The 19351-nt window shown below is 43.5% G+C and overlaps 1 protein-coding gene across 1 annotated transcript; it reads left to right on the top strand.

Annotated features, from left to right (window-relative positions):
• Window positions 1-1106: 1106 nt before the first annotated feature.
• LOC109738650 (eukaryotic translation initiation factor 4B3) lies at window positions 1107-6140 on the top strand. Its single transcript, XM_020297745.4, has 2 exons — window positions 1107-2426; window positions 5742-6140. The coding sequence occupies exons 1-2, from the start codon at window positions 1207-1209 to the stop codon at window positions 5773-5775; spliced, it is 1254 nt and encodes a 417-aa protein (XP_020153334.1). The 5' UTR covers window positions 1107-1206; the 3' UTR covers window positions 5776-6140.
• Window positions 6141-19351: the final 13211 nt, after the last annotated feature.

Here is a 19351-nt window from a genome sequence, read left to right as displayed (position 1 = left end):
ATATTTTTCCTACTTTCAAATGCATTGAAAAGATAGAAGTACACTCTTTTGTGGACAAATTTTAAAGTCAAACGTACATTTTTCATCGGACGGAGGAAGTACCTACGGACTCCTTCATTATAGAAGTAGAGATAGAGACTACTACGAGTGAACAGAAAGAAACAGTGCGCCGCTGCCGATCTGCCTCGTCTTCGGTGGCCATAGGGCCATGGCGGCGCGGTGGATCCTGGCCCTTGCCGGTGGGAGGGCTCCGTTTTTATATGTTTCTTCAGGTTTTGTTAGGGTTTGTGTCCTACTCAGTAAGACGAGACGACGGCGACTCCCTGTAAATGGAATAAGGTCTTCCCCGCCTAGCCCCCGTTCCGGTGGTGTGTCTAGTATCGTCGGTGGACGTGTGAAGGTATGTCTCCGGCGGATCTATCCTTGGTGGATTTGCTCGGATTTGGTCGTAGTTTGTCTACGTTTGTGTTTCTTCAGTTTGGATCCTTCCGATCTACACTACTCTTTATCGGCGGGGGTTGCTGTTCTGCTGCGCTGGTCCTATGGGGCCTTAGCACGACGACTTCCCGACTGTCTACTACAACAAGTTTTGCCCGGGCCCGGCAAGGGAGGGGCGATGACGGCGGCGCGCCTTCGGCTCGCTTCAGTGCTTATAGTCGTCGCTAGGTGGTCTATGGACCTGGATGTAATTTTTATTATTTCTGGTGTTCGTTGTATTGGCATAATTGAAGATGAATAGATTGAAAGTTTTCGGAAAAAAACAGAAAGAAACAGTCAAAAGAACAAGCGAACATGCACGAACCAGCGAAATAGCTTTTTTTTTTTAGTAACACCAGCGAAATAGCTAGGCAACCAAAAGGAGCGTACACGCACGAGCCAGCGAACACAACGAAACAGCTAGAAAGAAAGAGTGGGCTTCGTACAATGCAGCCCACGAAGGAAGCACGTAGGCGCCGAAACTCCTTACGGGCGCCGGCGCCCGACAAAACCGGAACGGAATCTCCTTACGCTGGACTGCTGGAGCCGCCGATGCGTTATTTTCTCCAGGCCTCATCAGCCCACGACAACGAGACCCGCGTCCGTCCGATAAAACCCTAGCCTCCTCTGCCTTCACTGGCCTCTCATCATCCTATAATCCGCGAATCACCCAACGCACCGCACCGCACGCACACCAACAGCCAAGCGCGCCGCAGAACACCCAACGACATGGCCGTCGCCTCCGCCTGGGTCAAGCCCGGCTCATGGGCCCTCGCCGCCGAGGAGCAGGACGACCTCCCCCCGCCGCCGCCCCCCGTCCCAGCCTCCGACTTCCCCGACCTCGCCACCGCCGCCACCACCAAGGTCCCCAAGAAGAAGAAGGTCCAGCCAGTCTCCCTCGCCTCGTTCAACAGCGCCAAGTTCGTCCCCTCCTCCTCCCGTGGTCCCACCCCGGACATGCTGCTAAGCCTCCCCACCGGCCCCCGCGAGCGCACTGAGGAGGAGCTCGGCGGGGCACGCTGGGGCAACGTGTCTCGCGGCTCCGACGAGCCGCGACGTGGCGGATCTGGCACGGAGGACTACGGCCCGTCCCGCGCCGACGAAGCGGATGATTGGGGTGTGAAGAAGCCGATGGAGAGGAGGGAGCGGATGGGAGGGTTTGGTGGTGATTCGATTTCGTCGCGTGCTGATGACGTCAACGACTGGGTGTCCACCAAGAAGACGGCGCCCTCTCTGCCCATGGAGCGGAGGGAGCGTAGCAGCGCGTTTGGTAGCGAGTCGCAGGGACGCGCTGACGATTCCACGAGCTGGGTCTCCAACAAGAGCTACTCTGCTCCCCCGCCCGCACCTTCGGATGGCCGAAGGGGTGGGTCAGTTTGGGGTTTCAATAGGGATGGTTGTCCAGATGCTGATTCTTGGGCAAGGAAAAGAGAGGAGGTAAGCAGTGGTGGTGGTAGTAGCAGTGCTCGGCCGCGTCTTGTTTTGCAGAAGCGAACTTTACCGGTTGCCGTTGTAACTGACGGGGAGAAGGATGAGGGTGTAGAGGAAGATAAACGAGAGTTTCAGCCCAAAAGCTGGTCTTGCAACCCATTTGGGGCTGCACGCCCACGTGAGGAAGTGCTTGCCGCAAAGGTGGAGAACTTGACGAAGGAGGTGTATGAACGGGAGGAGAAGCTAGTGATTCAACCAAAAGTCAGATCGTGGAATCCGTATGGGGCAGCCCGCCCACGGGAGGAAGTGCTTGCTGGGAAGGGGGAAGATTGGAGGAAAATTGATGAGAAGCTTGAGGCCCTGATGGTGCGTGAAGCACCAACTGAGGTTAGGTCCTCTGGGAGGAGGGGTTCCCCAGTCCAAGGCGAGGAGAACGAGAACGGCGAAGTGCTGGAGAGGAGTACTGACAGAGTGTGGAAGAAACCTGCAGTTGAGGCTGAAGTACTATCTGAACAAGGGTCTGATAACTGATCTCATCCCTCTAAACATTGATTAAATTGCCTTTCCATGGTTGATCATGTCATGTTCTAGTGTTTAGTTTTTTGTTATGGGAATTTTATGTTTTATTCCTGAATTGATTGGTCCTGTTATTGCACTTTATTTTCTAGAGGTGTACGCTAAAAAAACGAATGCTGCTATTTGCTGCCTATTCATCAGCTTGTAAGGTGCCCATGATAGCAACATGATGTGCGTGGTTCATTTGAACATCATGATAGATTGATTTTTTTCCTTAAAATGAGAAATGTTTAGAGTAATGCTGTGGTACAGAGTATCAGTACCTTCCTATATCCCTGCCCAGAAATAGTTCCTTGGCCTAAATCACAAAATCGCAGATGTTTTTTCTTGTGCATGTCTTTAGCTTGACACATGTTGTGACACAATTGTGTATAACCAGTCTGAAATCTATGTTGTGATCATGTGATGCAAATTTATTTTGTAGTTAAAATATGCTTCTATGGTAGCATTGGTTGAACCAGAAGTGTCCCTGTTTTCATTTGCTTTTGCTGCATTAACATGCACACCTTTCCCTCCATATATAAACTACTGAAAAAACACTAATGTTCAGGAAATCATTAACTGGTAACTTCTTGGTAAGCTGGGGAGTAGGGGATTAGTAGGTGAATCGGCCAATTCTTCGGCTGATAAATCTGTTAATCTCGGTGACCAACCGAGCAAGGATTAATCGGCAGATATTTTAACAGTAAGTCCAAATCATTGAATCATGATTAAGGCATGGGCCTTTGAAATTCAGCCTCTTGCCAAAGACAAATAAGTATCATTTGGCATCGTCAATTTGATAACAAGACAGAAGGCCATCTAATAATATTTAGCATTCTATCTTTTAGCAACCCTGTGTTGTTTGAGCTTAAGAGTTGTAGATGTTGGCATCTGCCAATTCAGTTATAGTATCATGGAATCAAACCAACTATGAAAAGCTATGGAAATTCTTTAATTATATACTAGCCCTTCAGTATAAATATGCCATAATAAAGTTACCCATTTTCAACTAAACTTACATATCTCAAGGAAATGTCTAGGTAGTACCATTAAAGGTGCCATGTATACGACCATTCCAATTCTCAGACAGCATGCATGGCACGAATAGTGGGTCAGAATAATGCTTGTGGTTTTTGTTGCTAAGACAATCTTGCTGATGAAACTTTTTCAAGATCATTGTCTACAGTTATTTCTCCAACATGTACTCTTCTCCTGGAGTACAGTGCACTGGCATGGTTCTTGCAACTAGCTGTCACTACAGGGCATATACCCTGTATAGTTTAAATGGAATAATGATTGGTATCCTTAATTCTAGCAGCATATGCTGGCTGTGTTTTGTTAGAACAAATACACCCAATACGCAAAAAAGAGGGAAAACAAATGTACCCAATTTAGGCCAAACTTGCATTTCTCAGGACTTGGAAGTGTCTAGATACCTCTGTCCCAATATATAAGGCGTTTTTGCAGTTCAAAATATACCACTCCAATGCTCGGGCAGCATGCATGGCATCATTGTGGACCAGAATAACACTTTTGAGTTCTGTTGCTAAGAAAATCATGGTTACGAAACTGTACAAAATCAATGTGTACAGTTATTTTCTCCAGCATGTTCTTGCAGTGCACTGACACAGTTCTTGCAACTAGCTGTCACTACTGGGCATGTACCCTGTATCCTTGTTCTAAACGGACTTATGCTAGCTATGTCATTGTCTGGCTTGTTATCTTCAGAATTATTCGAGCGATGTGTTTGTTTGCCTCTCCAGGAGACTTCCTTGCTATTCCAGTCAACCAATTACACAATCCACCTAACCCTCCTTTGGTCGCTTGTTGGAGGTGACTGCTATTTCGTGTGCTTTTATTTAGTACGTATAAATAGAGATGACATGGTCAATTTGAACACCTGTCAATGCAGTGGTCATTGGTTAAATGATCGCATCCACTGTTTTGATCATTGTAGTTAACATTTATGACAACTGTGTATATTAGGGGATGTGATGGTAAAGATAACTTGTGACAAGATCTGGCCAGTCCAGCATGCTTGTTTTGTCCAATAGTATAGGCTTATGGCTATACTATGATAACTCACTAGAAATAATTTTCAAGCGATGTTAAGCTTGTCACCTCAGATATACTCCCTCCGTTCCTAAATACTTGTCTTTCTAGGCATTTCAACAAATGACTACATACGGAGTAAAATGAGTGAATCTACACTCTAAAATATGTCTACATACATCCGTATGTGATAGTCATTTGAAATGCCTAGAAAGACAAGTATTTAGGAACGGAGGGAGTATATACCAATCTTGTCTGAACTATAATTCAACAACAGTCCTGTTGGCAGGGGTTATGATTATTTATTTATTTTTTTGAGAAAAAAGAGAAGATTAATCTTTGATATGCTACTGTATAGTGTAAAGTTGTTTACATCGCAATACCTTGTTAGTTTGTTGGTTATGTTGAGCCTGGTTTCTTGGTTATGTTGAGCTTTATCAGTATAATTTTCTTGTTTTGTGGGATTGGGATGTATGAACGCATAGATTAAAATCGCGGGTGAAGGAGAATTGCGGCTGAGATTTTTGCCGCGACGGTTAAGGAAGGAATGGCACAATCGCCCGCGATAGCGTCGCGATCTCCGGTGTTTTACCGAGCCATGCAAATCGCGGGGCAGTTTGAGAAACGTGATAGCGCAGATTTCGCCCGCGATTTAAATCTTTGTGTGAACGTCCTAGGCTGTGAATGGACAAATGTGCTCACGTCTCTTCTGATCACTTCGGCCATCTCCAATGGGATGCTTAAGATTGTTGCTAGGGGAAATAATCCCCGTAGTTTTGCTAGTGTAGAATTTATTTCCACCCTAAGCCTGGTGTTCAATTTTGCGCCTGGCGCCTGTGTGTTTCTTGTGTATTTTATGCATTGGGTTCTATATATGTATTTAATTAGTCATAGGGATTTTTTTTCATCCCAACGTTGTGGCTGCCACACCAGCAGTTTGCCTATGATAACGTGCTTAGCATTGTAAGTGCGAGTGCATCTAAATTAGCGTACGTCCATTGGAGATGGCCTTCATAGCTTACTAATTTTGTGTAAGCTCGGAGGGAGTATGTTATAAGGTGACGGTGATGTTATTTTCTTCCGTTTGAGATCTTGTTGCAGCTTATTCGAATAGCAAGCATCGTTAGCATCTTATGACGGTCTTCTATTTTTGTGCCAGTATTTTGTTGGTGCTGTATCTGGGATAATCTCTAATGGATGAAAGATTGGTTTTGCAAATGCAGATCAGAGGCTACAGGAGCTGCGCCTGCAAATTAATGTATGGCCTCACATGTTATGAAGACGCTTCACAATTCGAGTCTACTTAATATACTCCCTCCGTTCCCAAATATTTGTTTTTCTAGAGATTTCAACAAGTGACTACATATGGAGCAAGATGAGTGAATCTACACTCTAAAATATGTCTACATACATCCGTATGTTGTGCCCATTTGAAATGACTAAAAAGACATTTATTTAAGAACGGAGGGAGTATTAACTAGCCTTATTATTTTTGTTACTCATGTGCGGCAAGAGTTGTAACAAGAGTCATCTGTTTATTTTCTCATCACTGTTTGGGCACATGATAATCGTCACATGGTGTCGAGATTTTTGGTATGGAATTTGTGTTTGTGGGACGTTCATGACAGCTCTTAAGGGCCTCACAATTTGTTATGGCGACTCTGCATTTTGGGTGGTAGCATATATGAGAGAGAATTCTTTATTTGGTCTTTTCTTAAAATCCCTCTCTTTGGCCCAAAACAATTTTTTCTTCCTAATTTGACACTCAAACTTTGACATTCCAGTCTATTTTTGTCACTTACGGTGTTCAGTGTGAGGTAAATAGACCATTTTGCCCCTAGTGTACTATGTGACTGTCCTGAACTTAAAAGTTTTTAGGGTACTTTTTTTTCTTAGCTAAACAGATCTATGCGCACAAAAGCAATAGAAACATGTGCAGTACTTGTATGATCATATTTACTAAATTGGGATCGCGCATTGGCGCGAGGGTGCCAGTCCAAACGCTTTGAAGTATCGATAGTAATCCAGGTTTATCATGTGTATTCATATACGGTAACAATACAATGGAGAAATATTCAATTGTGATGGGAGCGAGACACAATGGTGCTCAATATCGCCATGAAACTGCTCCCACCGTTTTGAAATATATGTCGTTGAAGAAAACATTCTGAGGCCCTGTTTTGAAATGAAGGAATTTACATTGCTACCCCTGTTTTAAATCGCTATCCCCATCGTCGTCTTCCTCCTTTGCTCCCAGGATTTCAAATCGCTTCTCCTCGTTGCCCAGGCGTCCATCCTCCGTCGCTCGCAGACCCCAGGCGAATCCATCATCTAGGTCCCAGGCGCTCATCCTTCGCGCATCCATCATCCATGCGCTCCCAGGTCCCTGCTTCTCCTCGTCGCTCATCACAAGCACCAGCCCCGGGGTGCAGCAGTTTGATCCACGACCATCTCCTGGGCGTGGTCCCTTTAGGCATGATCCACTCCTGGAGTACTCCATGGCTGCTGCTCCTTCTCCTGCAAATCAATTGATCACTTGAGTAATTGAGAAGACCAGAAGCAGTAATTGAGTAGCAACAGCTGTAGCAGCAATTTGACTCAAACTGTTTCATAGCAGCAACAATTTGACATACTCCAACAATAGTAATTGAGTACATCAGTAGAAACAGTAATGCAGTAGTAGCAGCAGACAACAACAACAGTTTGACATAGCAGCAACAGTTCATCAGCAGCAGTTTTACATAACAAACAGTTCAAAGAAGAGAATGAATGTTTGAGTTAACTGAAAAGGTTGCAGTTAATTTTAGTTAAAGGAAAATGTGTACCAAAGAGGGTGTGTACTAAAGACAGCACACACACACACACACACACAGAGAGAGAGAGAGAGAGAGTTTAAATGAAGCAGGATGAGAAGAGAAGAGAAATTTTAATTACTGCTAGTGCTCAACAGCTACTCCAACAAAGAAATGAAGATAAGAGAAGCTCTAGAGGAGAAGAGAAGAGAACCTTTACTGAAATTCTTTGTACTCCTCAACAACTACTGCTAGAGTACTCTATAGCTCCAGGGAAGAGAGTACTCCATTTATTAGGCCAAAATTCTTTGTACTCCCAGCATATTACTCCAGCATACTGTACTCCCAAATTTTTGTACCTCGACAACTGTATTCAGAGAAGAGAAGAGCTAGCTCAACTACGCAAATTACTGGAATACTCCTCTTGTAAGCAGAGAAAAGAAGAGAAGTTGTACTGCTACCGTTAATGGAGTACTCCTCTAGAGCTGCACTGCCACTGTTAAGAAGAGAAGAGAAGAGAAGAGAAAGAGAAGAGAAAGAGAAGAGAAGCTGCCCCAGATCAAGTTTTTGAATAACTACTACACAAGATCAACTACTGCTCTGAAAAATCACTACATCAGATTAAACTTCTGCACCAGATCAAGCTACTGCACCAGATCACCTTTTTTGAATAACTACTCCATTAACAGAAACAAGCTAGTCCAAAATTAACAGTGCTCTGAATATTGTAATTAACCATACACCTTCTCTGTTAGTACACCAGATCAGCTAATCCATTAACAGTAGCTTCATGTGCAAAATTAACACCTTCAATGAATATTTACTGCAAGGAGTACTGTACTTAACAAAACTATAGCAACACTGTAATAATTACTGCAAGGAGTACTGCACTTAAATCTTCAGATGGAGTATGTTGAAGAAACTCTCTTCCTCCACTAACCACTGTCTTTTTGGAGTACTCTAACTACTCCAAGATGATACCGCAAGTCTCCAAGAAGCTACTCCAAGATGCTCCGAGATACTGCAAGTACTGAGTTTATAGAAGAGAGGCCCTACCATGCGTGCAGTCTTGAGGATGATGACGATGTGAGGACGATGGCGCCGCAGCAGATCCGCCGCTCCGGCGCAGCTCCACATCCAGTGATGCTCCATATCCAAAGGGAATTAAAGTGATTGCTCAGAATTGCCAAAGGGCAAGGCAACATATATATACCAAAAGTATGGCAAACAAGACATATTTAGTCATTACCATATCCTTTGGTTCAGAACCCTCTCTTACTATTTACGTCAAAGCAAATAGAGAACTGAAATGTACTTCCTCCATTTTTGTATACAAGGCCACAAAGTCAGATTACAGGTACCAATGTAAAATTTAATGTCTGCTTTACAAGTCAACTTTTATTCTTGTTTACTGGGATCATTAATACTCCTCATGCATGCAAAGAAACTAAGTGGAGGAAGTAGCTGACTGTCACTATAACTGCATGCATACAAGTATTAAACAGGTTGTTAGTACGAGAAAATATCATTAATTTTGCCTCAATTACTGTTGGTGACCTTGTATAGATGCAAAATGTATATTCCATAGTGGCCTTGTATATAAAAATGGAGGGAGTAGCTATTATTAAGTTCCCCACCAACCACAATGGCAACTACAGGTGGCCGTCTATATGAACCAGTCATAGTCACTAAAACATCATGGATCCACAACAAACCAAGGAATAGCAGATTCTAAACCCTTAATTATAATGGATACTTTTCATATTGTACATCTCAACCAGGTAATAGGCTATTCTTATTGCATATTAATGCCCCGTTTAAATCAGTTTGTGACTGTCATATGACCATAATATATTGATCTGAGAAATACCATGATCTAAGTCTAACCATAAACATGAACATACTGACAATATTATTACCTTGTCAACCTGAAACTCTTCAATCTACAATATGGCTTCTCTGCTAGAATTTACTTATGTAGATAATGGGGTCATGTCAAACATTCAGTGATAAGATATTATTTACCAGGTTTTGAGTATCACAATGGGCACCTGAGCCACGACGGCAAGGCAACCACGGCGACGACGGCATCCAGATCAAATCCAAAATCAAAAGGGAGAAGGGGGTGAAGTGAGGGCATGGTCGGACTGGCCGCCGTCTTTCGGCCACGCTCCTCCTCCTCCTACCAAATCCCATGGAGCACCGACACGAGCGGCGTCCTACACTACCGGCGATGGCGAAGGGCGAGCCTGATGGGAGAGTAACGACAGCGTGGCCGTCATCCTCCGCTCCGCTGCCACCTGCCCGCCCATTGTCCAGAAGGTAGCAAAAAAAACCAAGCGCTTACTTAGCAAGGAAATAAGTTACAAAGCCAACAAAACACACATCCTTCAAAGTTCACCTACATTTAGTCTGGTGCATGATCCAAAAAATGCAGTGGTGACAGACAGAATTGGGGAAAGCTTTAGAACAAACTAAAGAAAACAAAAGGAAATGTCCGCTTAATGACTCGGATTAAGCGAGCAACTTAATCACAACAGTCAAAAAATTGTTTATAAAGTGGAGCTGCCCTGGTTATCACTCAACAAGAATGACCATCCAAGGACAAAACAAACATCACGTGATGAAAAAGGATTTTAGAGACAAAGAGGGAAGATCCAACTTGATACCCATAAGTGCCTCGAGCCGATAACTTGCTGGGAGCGAGTCTTTCTAGTATAACAAAGTGCAACTTACTCTTAACCAGATTAAATCAAGGACCAACAACAAACAATAAAAGATCAAGAAAAACTTATATGCAATAAAGGTATGAGAGAGAAGAAATCTTTACATAAGACGACTATGAACACTGGAGCATAAATAGGCAACACGTTTAAATACGAATAAAAAGGGCTCAAGGTTCATTGCATAGAGGGCTCAGATTCGCCTTTCCTTGATCATATAACCTACCCCCGTCATCTCTTATCACCAGATCAATCTGTTTATACAGTGGAGCTGCCCTGGTAATCACTCAACAAGAATGACCATCCAAGGACAGAACAATAAGTATCATAGGATCAAAAAGAATTCTAGAGACAAGAGGGAGGATCCAACTTGATGCCCACAGGTGCCTCGACTGCTCAAAGGCACACTTATTCCAGCCATGGTTAATCATCATCGCCCTAGCAAGAATGGCTTCCAATCGGTGGGGCATGTGAATTACATGCGGTGGCACAAGATATTTCACCGAGGGAGTAACTATTCATTGGTACAGGAGCACGGGTTCAATCCGACGGCTCAGGCCTTCCAGACGCTCAATCCGACGGCCAGAATTACATCAAGGAACCAGAATGGATAGCTGGATGTGCCAAAACGCTGAGAACACACAGAAGCTGTTGCAGTTCTTGTTTCTGGATCACTAGATCAATATGTTCTTACGAGGGTGAAACTGAAGGAAATATGCCCTAGAGGCAATAATAAAGTTGTTATTTATATTTCCTTATATCATGATAAATGTTTATTATTCATGCTAGAATTGTATTAACCGGAAACTTACTACATGTGTGAATACATAGACAAACAGAGTGTCCCTAGTATGCCTCTACTAGACTAGCTCGTTAATCAAAGATGGTTAAGTTTCCTAGCCATAGACATGTGTTGTCATTTGATGAACGGGACCACATCATTAGAGAATGATGTAATGGACAAGACCCATCCGTTAGCTTAGCACTATGATCGTTTAGTTTATTGCTTTTGCTTTCTTCATGACTTATACATGTTCCTATGACTATGAGATTATGCAACTTCCGAATACCGGAGGAACACTTAGTGTGCTATCAAACATCACAACGTAACTGGGTGATTATAAAGATGCTCTACGAGTGTCTCCGATGGTGTTTGTTGAGTTGGCATAGATCGAGATTAGGATTTGATAGAGGCAAAGGTGTCCCGTCTTTCGATGAGATGATGGATATCGCTTTGGTGGAAGTCGACTTTGACGACCCGACTACGAACGTGCGATGATGTCGCGCCTTAGCAATCGCTAAACCAACTCCGAGAGGTTATTGACCACGCCGGAGCACGATCAACCTGACCACGAGGGTCTGTTTCCTGCGAGTAAACGAAGAACAAGCAAGAAACTGAGATTGCAATCTGGATATTGCGAATATAAGATGAAAGATTTATTGATCAAGGTGGGGTTCTGTGACGGCTTTGTCTGGTCGTTGAACACAAACGAAGTACGCGAAGTTGCAGCTATGGAGAACTTTTAATCTAAACAAAACCCAAAGTCTAAACGACGCCCTAAGGGCTGTATATATGGAGGAAGAGGGGGGAATTTCATGGCCCTTGGGGAAGGGGTCCGAAACCAACCCGATCTCTTGTTTCCCCTCACATACGGACTCTAAAAATAGCCTATACTCAAGTATTTCAAAATTACATGGGCCTGGCCCAATAATAAGGTGACGTAGCACCTAGAATAGCCTCTGGACAAAAGTTATGAAGTAGCATCTTGTATATTTCATCCAAGGCTTCATGCACGCATTATGGTGGCTTCAACGTCCTGAAATCATCACCTGTAACTCCGTTCTTGTTCCCCATGCGCATGCCATCATCTCCATGCTTGTTCTTGCTCCAATGTTCATCCTTCTCAAAGCTAGGCCCTTCATTTGTAAGCATAACAAATGTATCCAATTTAGGCAGCATCATATTCTCATGAACATTAGAATCATTACCAAGAAACGAAAGTACCTGGTAATTTAATTGGCGTGCGCGAGCTCTAGTAATTGGTCCAGTATGTATAGCAGCAGGGGTTGTGGGTGTAATAATGGTATTGATGTCCTCATCAGGATTTGTCACTCTGATTGTCGGAGAGGTATCTCTGGGCCCTCTCGGTAATGCACATCACTATAAGCCTTGCAAGCAATGTGACTAATGAGTTAGTTGCGGGATGATGCACTATGAAACGAGTAAAGAGACTTGCCGGTAACGAGATTGAACTAGGTATGATGATACCGACGATCAAATCTCGGGCAAGTAACATACCGATGACAAAGGGAACAACGTATGTTGTTGTGCGGTTTGACCGATAAAGATCTTCATAGAATATGTCGGAACCAATATGAGCATCCAGGTTCCGTTGTTGGTTATTGACCGGAGAAGTGTCTCGGTCATGTCTACATAGTTCTCGAACCCATAGGGTCTGCACGCTTAACGTTCGATGACGATTGGTATTATGAGTTTATGTGATTTGATGTACCGAAGGTTGTTCGGAGTCCCGGATGAGATCACGGACATGACGAGGAGTCTCGAAATGGTCGAGACATAAAGATTGATATATTGGACCATGTTGTTCGGACACCGGAAGTGTCTCGGAGAGTTTCGGATAAAACCGGAGTGCTGGAGGGTTACCGGAACCCCCCCGGGAAGTTAATGGGCCACCATGGGCCTTAGAGGAGAGAGGGCCGGCCAGGAGGTGGCGCGCCCCCCCAGTCCGAACTGGACAAGGGGTGGGGGCGGCGCCCCCCTCCTTCCTTCTCTCCCCTTCCTCCTTCCTTCCCCTCCTTGTTGGACTAGGAAAGGGGGGAACCTACTCCTAGTAGGAGTAGGATTCCCCCTGGGCGCGCCCCTTGAGGCTGGCTGGCCCCCTACTCCCCTCCTTTATATACGGGGGAGGGGGGCACCCCATAGACACACAAGTTGATTTCTTAGCCGTGTGCGGTGCCCCCCTCCACAGTTTTCCATCTCGGTCATATTGTTGTAGTGCTTAGGCGAAGCCCTGCATCAGTAACTTCATCATCACCGTCACCGCGCCATCATGCTGACGAAACTCTACCTCGGCCTCAGCTGGATCTAGAGTTTGAGGGACGTCACCGAGCTGAACGTGTGCAGATCACGGAGGTGCCGTGCGTTTGGTACTTGATCGGTTGGATCGCGAAGACGTTCGACTACATCAACCGCGTTACTAAATGCATCTGCTTTCGGTCTACGAGGGTACGTGGACACACTCTCCCCGCTCATTGCTATGCTTCTCCTAGATAGATCTTGCGTGATCGTAGGAAAATTCTGAAATACTACGTTCCCCAACAGTGGTATCAGAGCCAGGTTTAGATGTTATATGCACGAGTAGAACAAAAAGAGTCGTGGGCGATATAGTCATACTGCTTACTAGCATTTTATACTTTGATTCGGCGGTATTGTTGGATGAAGCGGCCCAGACCGACATTACATGACCGCGTTCATGAGACTGGTTCTACCGCCGTGCTTTGCACACAGGTGGCTAGTGGGTGTCTGTTTCTCCAACTTTAGTTGAATCGAGTGTGACTACGCCCGGTCCTTGTTGAAGGTTAAAACAACACACTTGACAAAAAATTGTTGTGGTTTTTTATGCGTAGGTAAGAAAAGTTCTTGCTAAGCCCGTAGCAGCCACGTAAAACTTGGAACATCAAAGTAGAGGACGTCTAACTTGTTTTTGCAGGGCTTGCTGTGATGTGATATGGTCAAGACGTGATGATATATAAATTGTTGTATGAGATGATCATGTTTTGTAACAGTTATCGGCAACTGGCAGGAGCCATATGGTTGTCGCTTTATTGTATGAAATGCATTCGCCATGTAATTGATTTACTTTATCACTAAGCAGTAGCGATAGTCATAGAAGCAATAGTTGGCGAGACGACAACGATGCCTCGATGGAGATCAAGGTATCAAGCCGGTGACGATGGTGATCATGACGGTGCTTTGGAGATGGAGATCAAAGGCATAAGATGATGATGGCCATATCATATCACTTATATTGATTGCATGTGATGTTTATCCTTTATGCATCTTATTTTGCTTAGTACGGCGGTAGCATTATAAGTGTTATCCCTGAGTATGCACCGTTGCTACAGTTCGTCGTGCCGAGACACCACACGATGATTGAGTGTGATTAGCTCTACGTTCACATACAACGGGTACAAGCCAGTTTTGCACACGCAGAATACTCGGGTTAAACTTGACGAGACTAGCATATGCAGATATGGCCTCGGAACACTGAGACCAAAAGGTCGAGCATGAATCATATAGTAGATATGATCAACATAGTGATGTTCACCATTGAAAACTACTCCATCTTATGTGATGATCGGACATGGATTAGTTGATATGGATCACGTGATCACTTATATGATTAGAGGGATGTCTATCTAAGTGGGAGTTCTTAAGTAGTATGATTAATTGAACTTTAATTTATCATGAACTTAGTACCTGATAGTATTTTCCATGTCTATGTTGTTGTAGATAAATGGCCCGTGCTACTATTCCATTGAATTTTAATGCGTTCCTAGAGAAAGCTAAATCGAAAGATGATGGTAGCAACTACACGGACTGGGTCCGTAACTTGAGGATTATCCTCATTGCTGCACAGAATAATTACGTCCTGGAATCACCACTAGGTGCCAAACCCGCTGCAGGAGCAACACCAGATGTTATGAACGTCTGGCAGAGCAAAGCTGATGACTACTCGATAGTTCAGTGTGCCATGCTTTACGGCTTAGAACCGAGACTTCAACAACGTTTTGAACGTCATGGAGCATATGAGATGTTCCAGGAGTTGAAGTTAACATTTGAAGAAAATGCCCGGATTGAGAGATATGAAGTCTCCAATAAGTTCTACAGCTGCAAAATGGAGGAGAATAGTTCTGTCAGTGAGCATATACTCAAAATGTCTAGGTACAACAATCACTTGACTCAGCTGGGAGTTAATCTTCCAGTTGATAGTGTCATTGACAGAGTTCTTCAATCACTGCCACCAAGCTACAAAAGCTTCGTGATGAACTATAATATGCAAGGGATGGATAAGACAATTCCCGAGCTCTTCGCAATGCTAAAGGATGCGGAGGTAGAAATCAAGAAGGAGCATCAAGTGTTGATGGTCAATAAGACCACTAGTTTCAAGAAGAAGGGCAAAGGGAAGAAGGGGAACTTCGAGAAGAATGGCAAGCAAGTTGCTGCTCAAGTGAAGAAGCCCAAGTCTGGACCTAAGCCTGAGACTGAGTGCTTCTACTGCAACGGGACTGGTCACTGGAAGCGGAACTGCCCCAAGTACTTGCCGGATAAGAAGGATGGCAAAGTGAAAGGTATATTTGATATACATGTTATTGATGTGTACCTTACTAATGCTCGTAGTAGCGCCTGGGTATTTGATACTGGTTCTGTTGCTCATATTTTGCAACTCGAAACAGGGGCTACGGATTAAGCGAAGATTGGCTAAGGACGAGGTGACGATGCGCGTGGGAAATGGTTCCAAAGTCGATGTGATCGCCGTCGGCACGCTACCTCTACATCTACCTTCGGGATTAGTTTTAGACCTGAATAATTTTTATTTGGTGCCAGCGTTAAGCATGAACATTATATCTGGATCTTGTTTGATGCGAGACGATTATTCATTTAAATCAGAGAATAATGGTTGTTCTATTTATATGAGTAACATCTTTTATGGTCATGCACCCTTGATGAGTGGTCTATTTTTATTGAATCTCGATAGTAGTGATACACATATTCATAGTATTGAAGCCAAAAGATATAAGTTTAATAATGATAGTGCAACTTTTTTGTGGCACTACCGTTTAGGTCATATTGGTGTAAAGCGCATGAAGAAACCCCATGCTGATGGGATTTTGGAATCACTTGATTATGAATCACTTGATGCGTGCGAACCAAGCCTCATGGGCAAGATGACTAAGACTCCGTTCTTCGGAACAATGGAGCGAGCAGCAGACTTGTTAGAAATAATACATACTGATGTATGCGGTCCGATGAGTGTTGATGCTCGCGGCGGGTATCGTTATTTTCTAACCTTCACAGATGATTTGAGCAGATATGGGTATATCTACTTGATGAAACATAAGTCTGAAACATTTGAAAATTTCAAAGAATTTCAGAGTGAAGTGGAAAATCATCGTAACAAGAAAATAAAGTTTCTACGACCTGATCGTGGAGGAGAATATTTGAGTTACGAGTTTGGTCTTCATTTGAAACAATGCGGAATAGTTTCGCAACTCACGCCACCCAGAACACCACAGCGTAATGGTGTGTCCCAACGTCGTAATCGGAATTTATTAGATATGGTGCGATCTATGATGTCTCTTACTCATTACCGCTAACGTTTTGGGGTTATGCTTTAGAGACAACTGCATTCACGTTAAATAGGGCACCATCTAAATCCATTGAGACGACGCCATATGAACTGTGGTTTGGCAAGAAATCCAAGTTGTTGTTTCTTAAAGTTTGGGGCTGCGATGCTTATGTGAAAAAGCTTCGACCTGATAAGCTCGAACCTAAATCGGAGAAATGTGTCTTCATAGGATACCCAAAGGAAACTGTTGGGTACACCTTCTATCACAGATCCGAAGGCAAGATATTCGTTGGTAAGAATGGATCCTTTCTAGAGAAGGAGTTTCTCTCGAAAGAAGTGAGTGGGAGGAAAGTAGAACTTGATGAGGTAATTGTACTTGCTCCCTTATTGGAAAGTAGTTCATCACAGAAGTTAGTTCCAGTGATTCCTACACCAATTAGTGAGGAAGCTAATGATGATGATCATGAAACTTCTGATCAAGTTACCACCTAACCTCGTAGGTCAACCAGAGTAAGATCCGCAACAGAGTGGTACGGTAATCCTGTTCTGGAAGTCATGTTACTTGACCATGACAAACCTACGAACTATGAGGAAGTGATGATGAGCCCAGATTCCGTGAAATGGCTTGAGGCCATGAAATATGAGATGGGATCCATGTATGAGAACAAAGTATGGACTTTGGTTGACTTGCCCGATGATCGGCAAGCCATAGAGAATAAATGGATCTTTAAGAAGAAGACTGACGCTGACGGTAATGTTACTGTCTACAAAGCTCGACTTGTTGCGAAAGGTTTTTAACAAGTTCAAGGAGTTGACTACGATGAGACTTTCTCACCTATAGCGATGCTTAAGTCCATCCGAATCATGTTAGCAATTGCCGCATTTTTTGATTATGAAATTTGGCAAATGGATGTCAAAACTGCATTCCTTAGTGGTATCTTAAAGAAGAGTTGTCTATGATGCAACCAGAAGGTTTTGTCGATCCAAAAGGTGCTAACAAAGTGTGCAAGCTCCAGCGATCCATTTATGGACTGGTGCAAGCCTCTCGGAGTTGGAATATACACTCTTATAGTGTGATCAAAGCATATGGTTTTATATAGACTTTTGGAGAAGCCTGTATTTACAAAAAAGTGAGTGGGAGCTCTATAGCATATCTGATATTATATCTGGATGACATATTGTTGATCAGAAATGATACTGAATTTCTGAATGGCATAAAAGGATACTTGAATAAGAATTTTTCAATGAAAGACCTCGGTGAAGCTGCTTATATATTGGGCATGAAGATCTATAGAGATAGATCAAGACGCTTAACTGGACTTTCACAAAGCACATACCTTGATAAAGTTTTGAAAAGTGCAAAATGGATGAAGCAAAGAAAGGGTTCTTGCCTGTGTTGCAAGATGTGAAGTTGAGTCAGACTTAATGCCCGACCATTGCAGAAGATAGAGAGAAAATAAAGGTCATTCCCTATGCTTCAGTCATAGGTTCTATCATGTAAGCAATGGTGTGTACCAGACCTGATGTGTGCCTTGCTATTAGTTTAGCAGGGAGGTACCAACGTAATCTAGGAGTGGATCACTGGACAGCGGTCAAGAACATCCTGAAATACCCGAGAAGGACTAAGGATATGTTTCTCGTTTATGGAGGTGACAAAGAGCTCGTCATAAATGGTTACGTCAATGCAAGCTTTGACACTGACCCAGATGACTCTAAGTCACAAACCGTATACATGTTTATATTGAATGGTGGAGCTGTCAGTTGGTGCAGTTCCAAGCAGAGCAACGTGGCGGGATCTACGTGTGAAGCGGAGTACATAGCTGCTTCGCAAGCAGCAAATGAAGGAGTCTGGATGAAGGAGTTCATATCCGATCTAGGTGTCATACCTAGTGCATCGGGTCCAATGAAAATCTTTTGTGACAATACTGGTGCAATTGCCTTGGCAATGGAGTCCAGATTTCACAAGCGAACCAAGCACATCAAGAGACGCTTCAATTCAATCCGCGATCAAGTCAAGGAGGGAGACATAGAGATTTGCAAGATACATACGGATCTAAATGTTGCAGACCCGTTGACTAAGTCTCTCTCACGAGCAAAACATGATCAACACCAAGACTCCATGGGTGTTAGAATCATTACTATGTAATCTTGATTATTGACTCTAGTGCAAGTGGGAGACTCAAGGAAATATGCCCTAGAGGCAATAATAAAGTTGTTATTTATATTTCCTTATATCATGATAAATGTTTATTATTCATGCTAGAATTGTATTAACTGGAAACTTAGAACATGTGTGAATACATAGACAAACAGAGTGTCCCTAGTATGCCTCTACTAGACTAGCACGTTAATCAAAGATGGTTAAGTTTCCTAGCCATAGACATGTGTTGTCATTTGATGAATGGGATCACATCATTAGAGAATGATTTAATGGACAAGACCCATCCTTTAGCTTAGCACTATGATTGTTTAGTTTATTGCTATTGCTTTCTTCATGACTTATACATGTTCCTATGACTATGAGATTATGCAACTCCCGAATACCGGAGGAACACCTAGTGTGCTATCAAACGTCACAACGTAACTGGGTGATTATAAAGATGCTCTACAGGTGTCTCTGATGGTGTTTGTTGAGTTGGCATAGATCGAGATTAGGATTTGTCACTCCGATTGTCGGAGAGGTATCTGGGCCCTCTCGATAATGCACATCACTATAAGCCTTGCAAGCAATGTGACTAATGAGTTAGTTGCGGGATTTTGCACTACGAACAAGCAAAGAGACTTGCCGGTAATGAGATTGAACTAGGTATGATGATACCCACGATCAAATCTCGGGCAAGTAACATACTGAAGACAAAAGGAACAACGTATGTTGTTGTGCGGTTTGACCGATAAAGATCTTCGTAGAATATGTAGGAACCAATATGAGCATCCAGGTTCCGCTGTT

The sequence above is a fragment of the Aegilops tauschii genome, chromosome 6 (assembly GCF_002575655.3).
Source record: "Aegilops tauschii subsp. strangulata cultivar AL8/78 chromosome 6, Aet v6.0, whole genome shotgun sequence".
In the NCBI taxonomy this organism is placed as follows: Eukaryota; Viridiplantae; Streptophyta; class Magnoliopsida; order Poales; family Poaceae; genus Aegilops; species Aegilops tauschii.
Note: the sequence above shows the minus strand (reverse complement) of the source record. Positions and strands in the feature narration are given on the sequence as shown.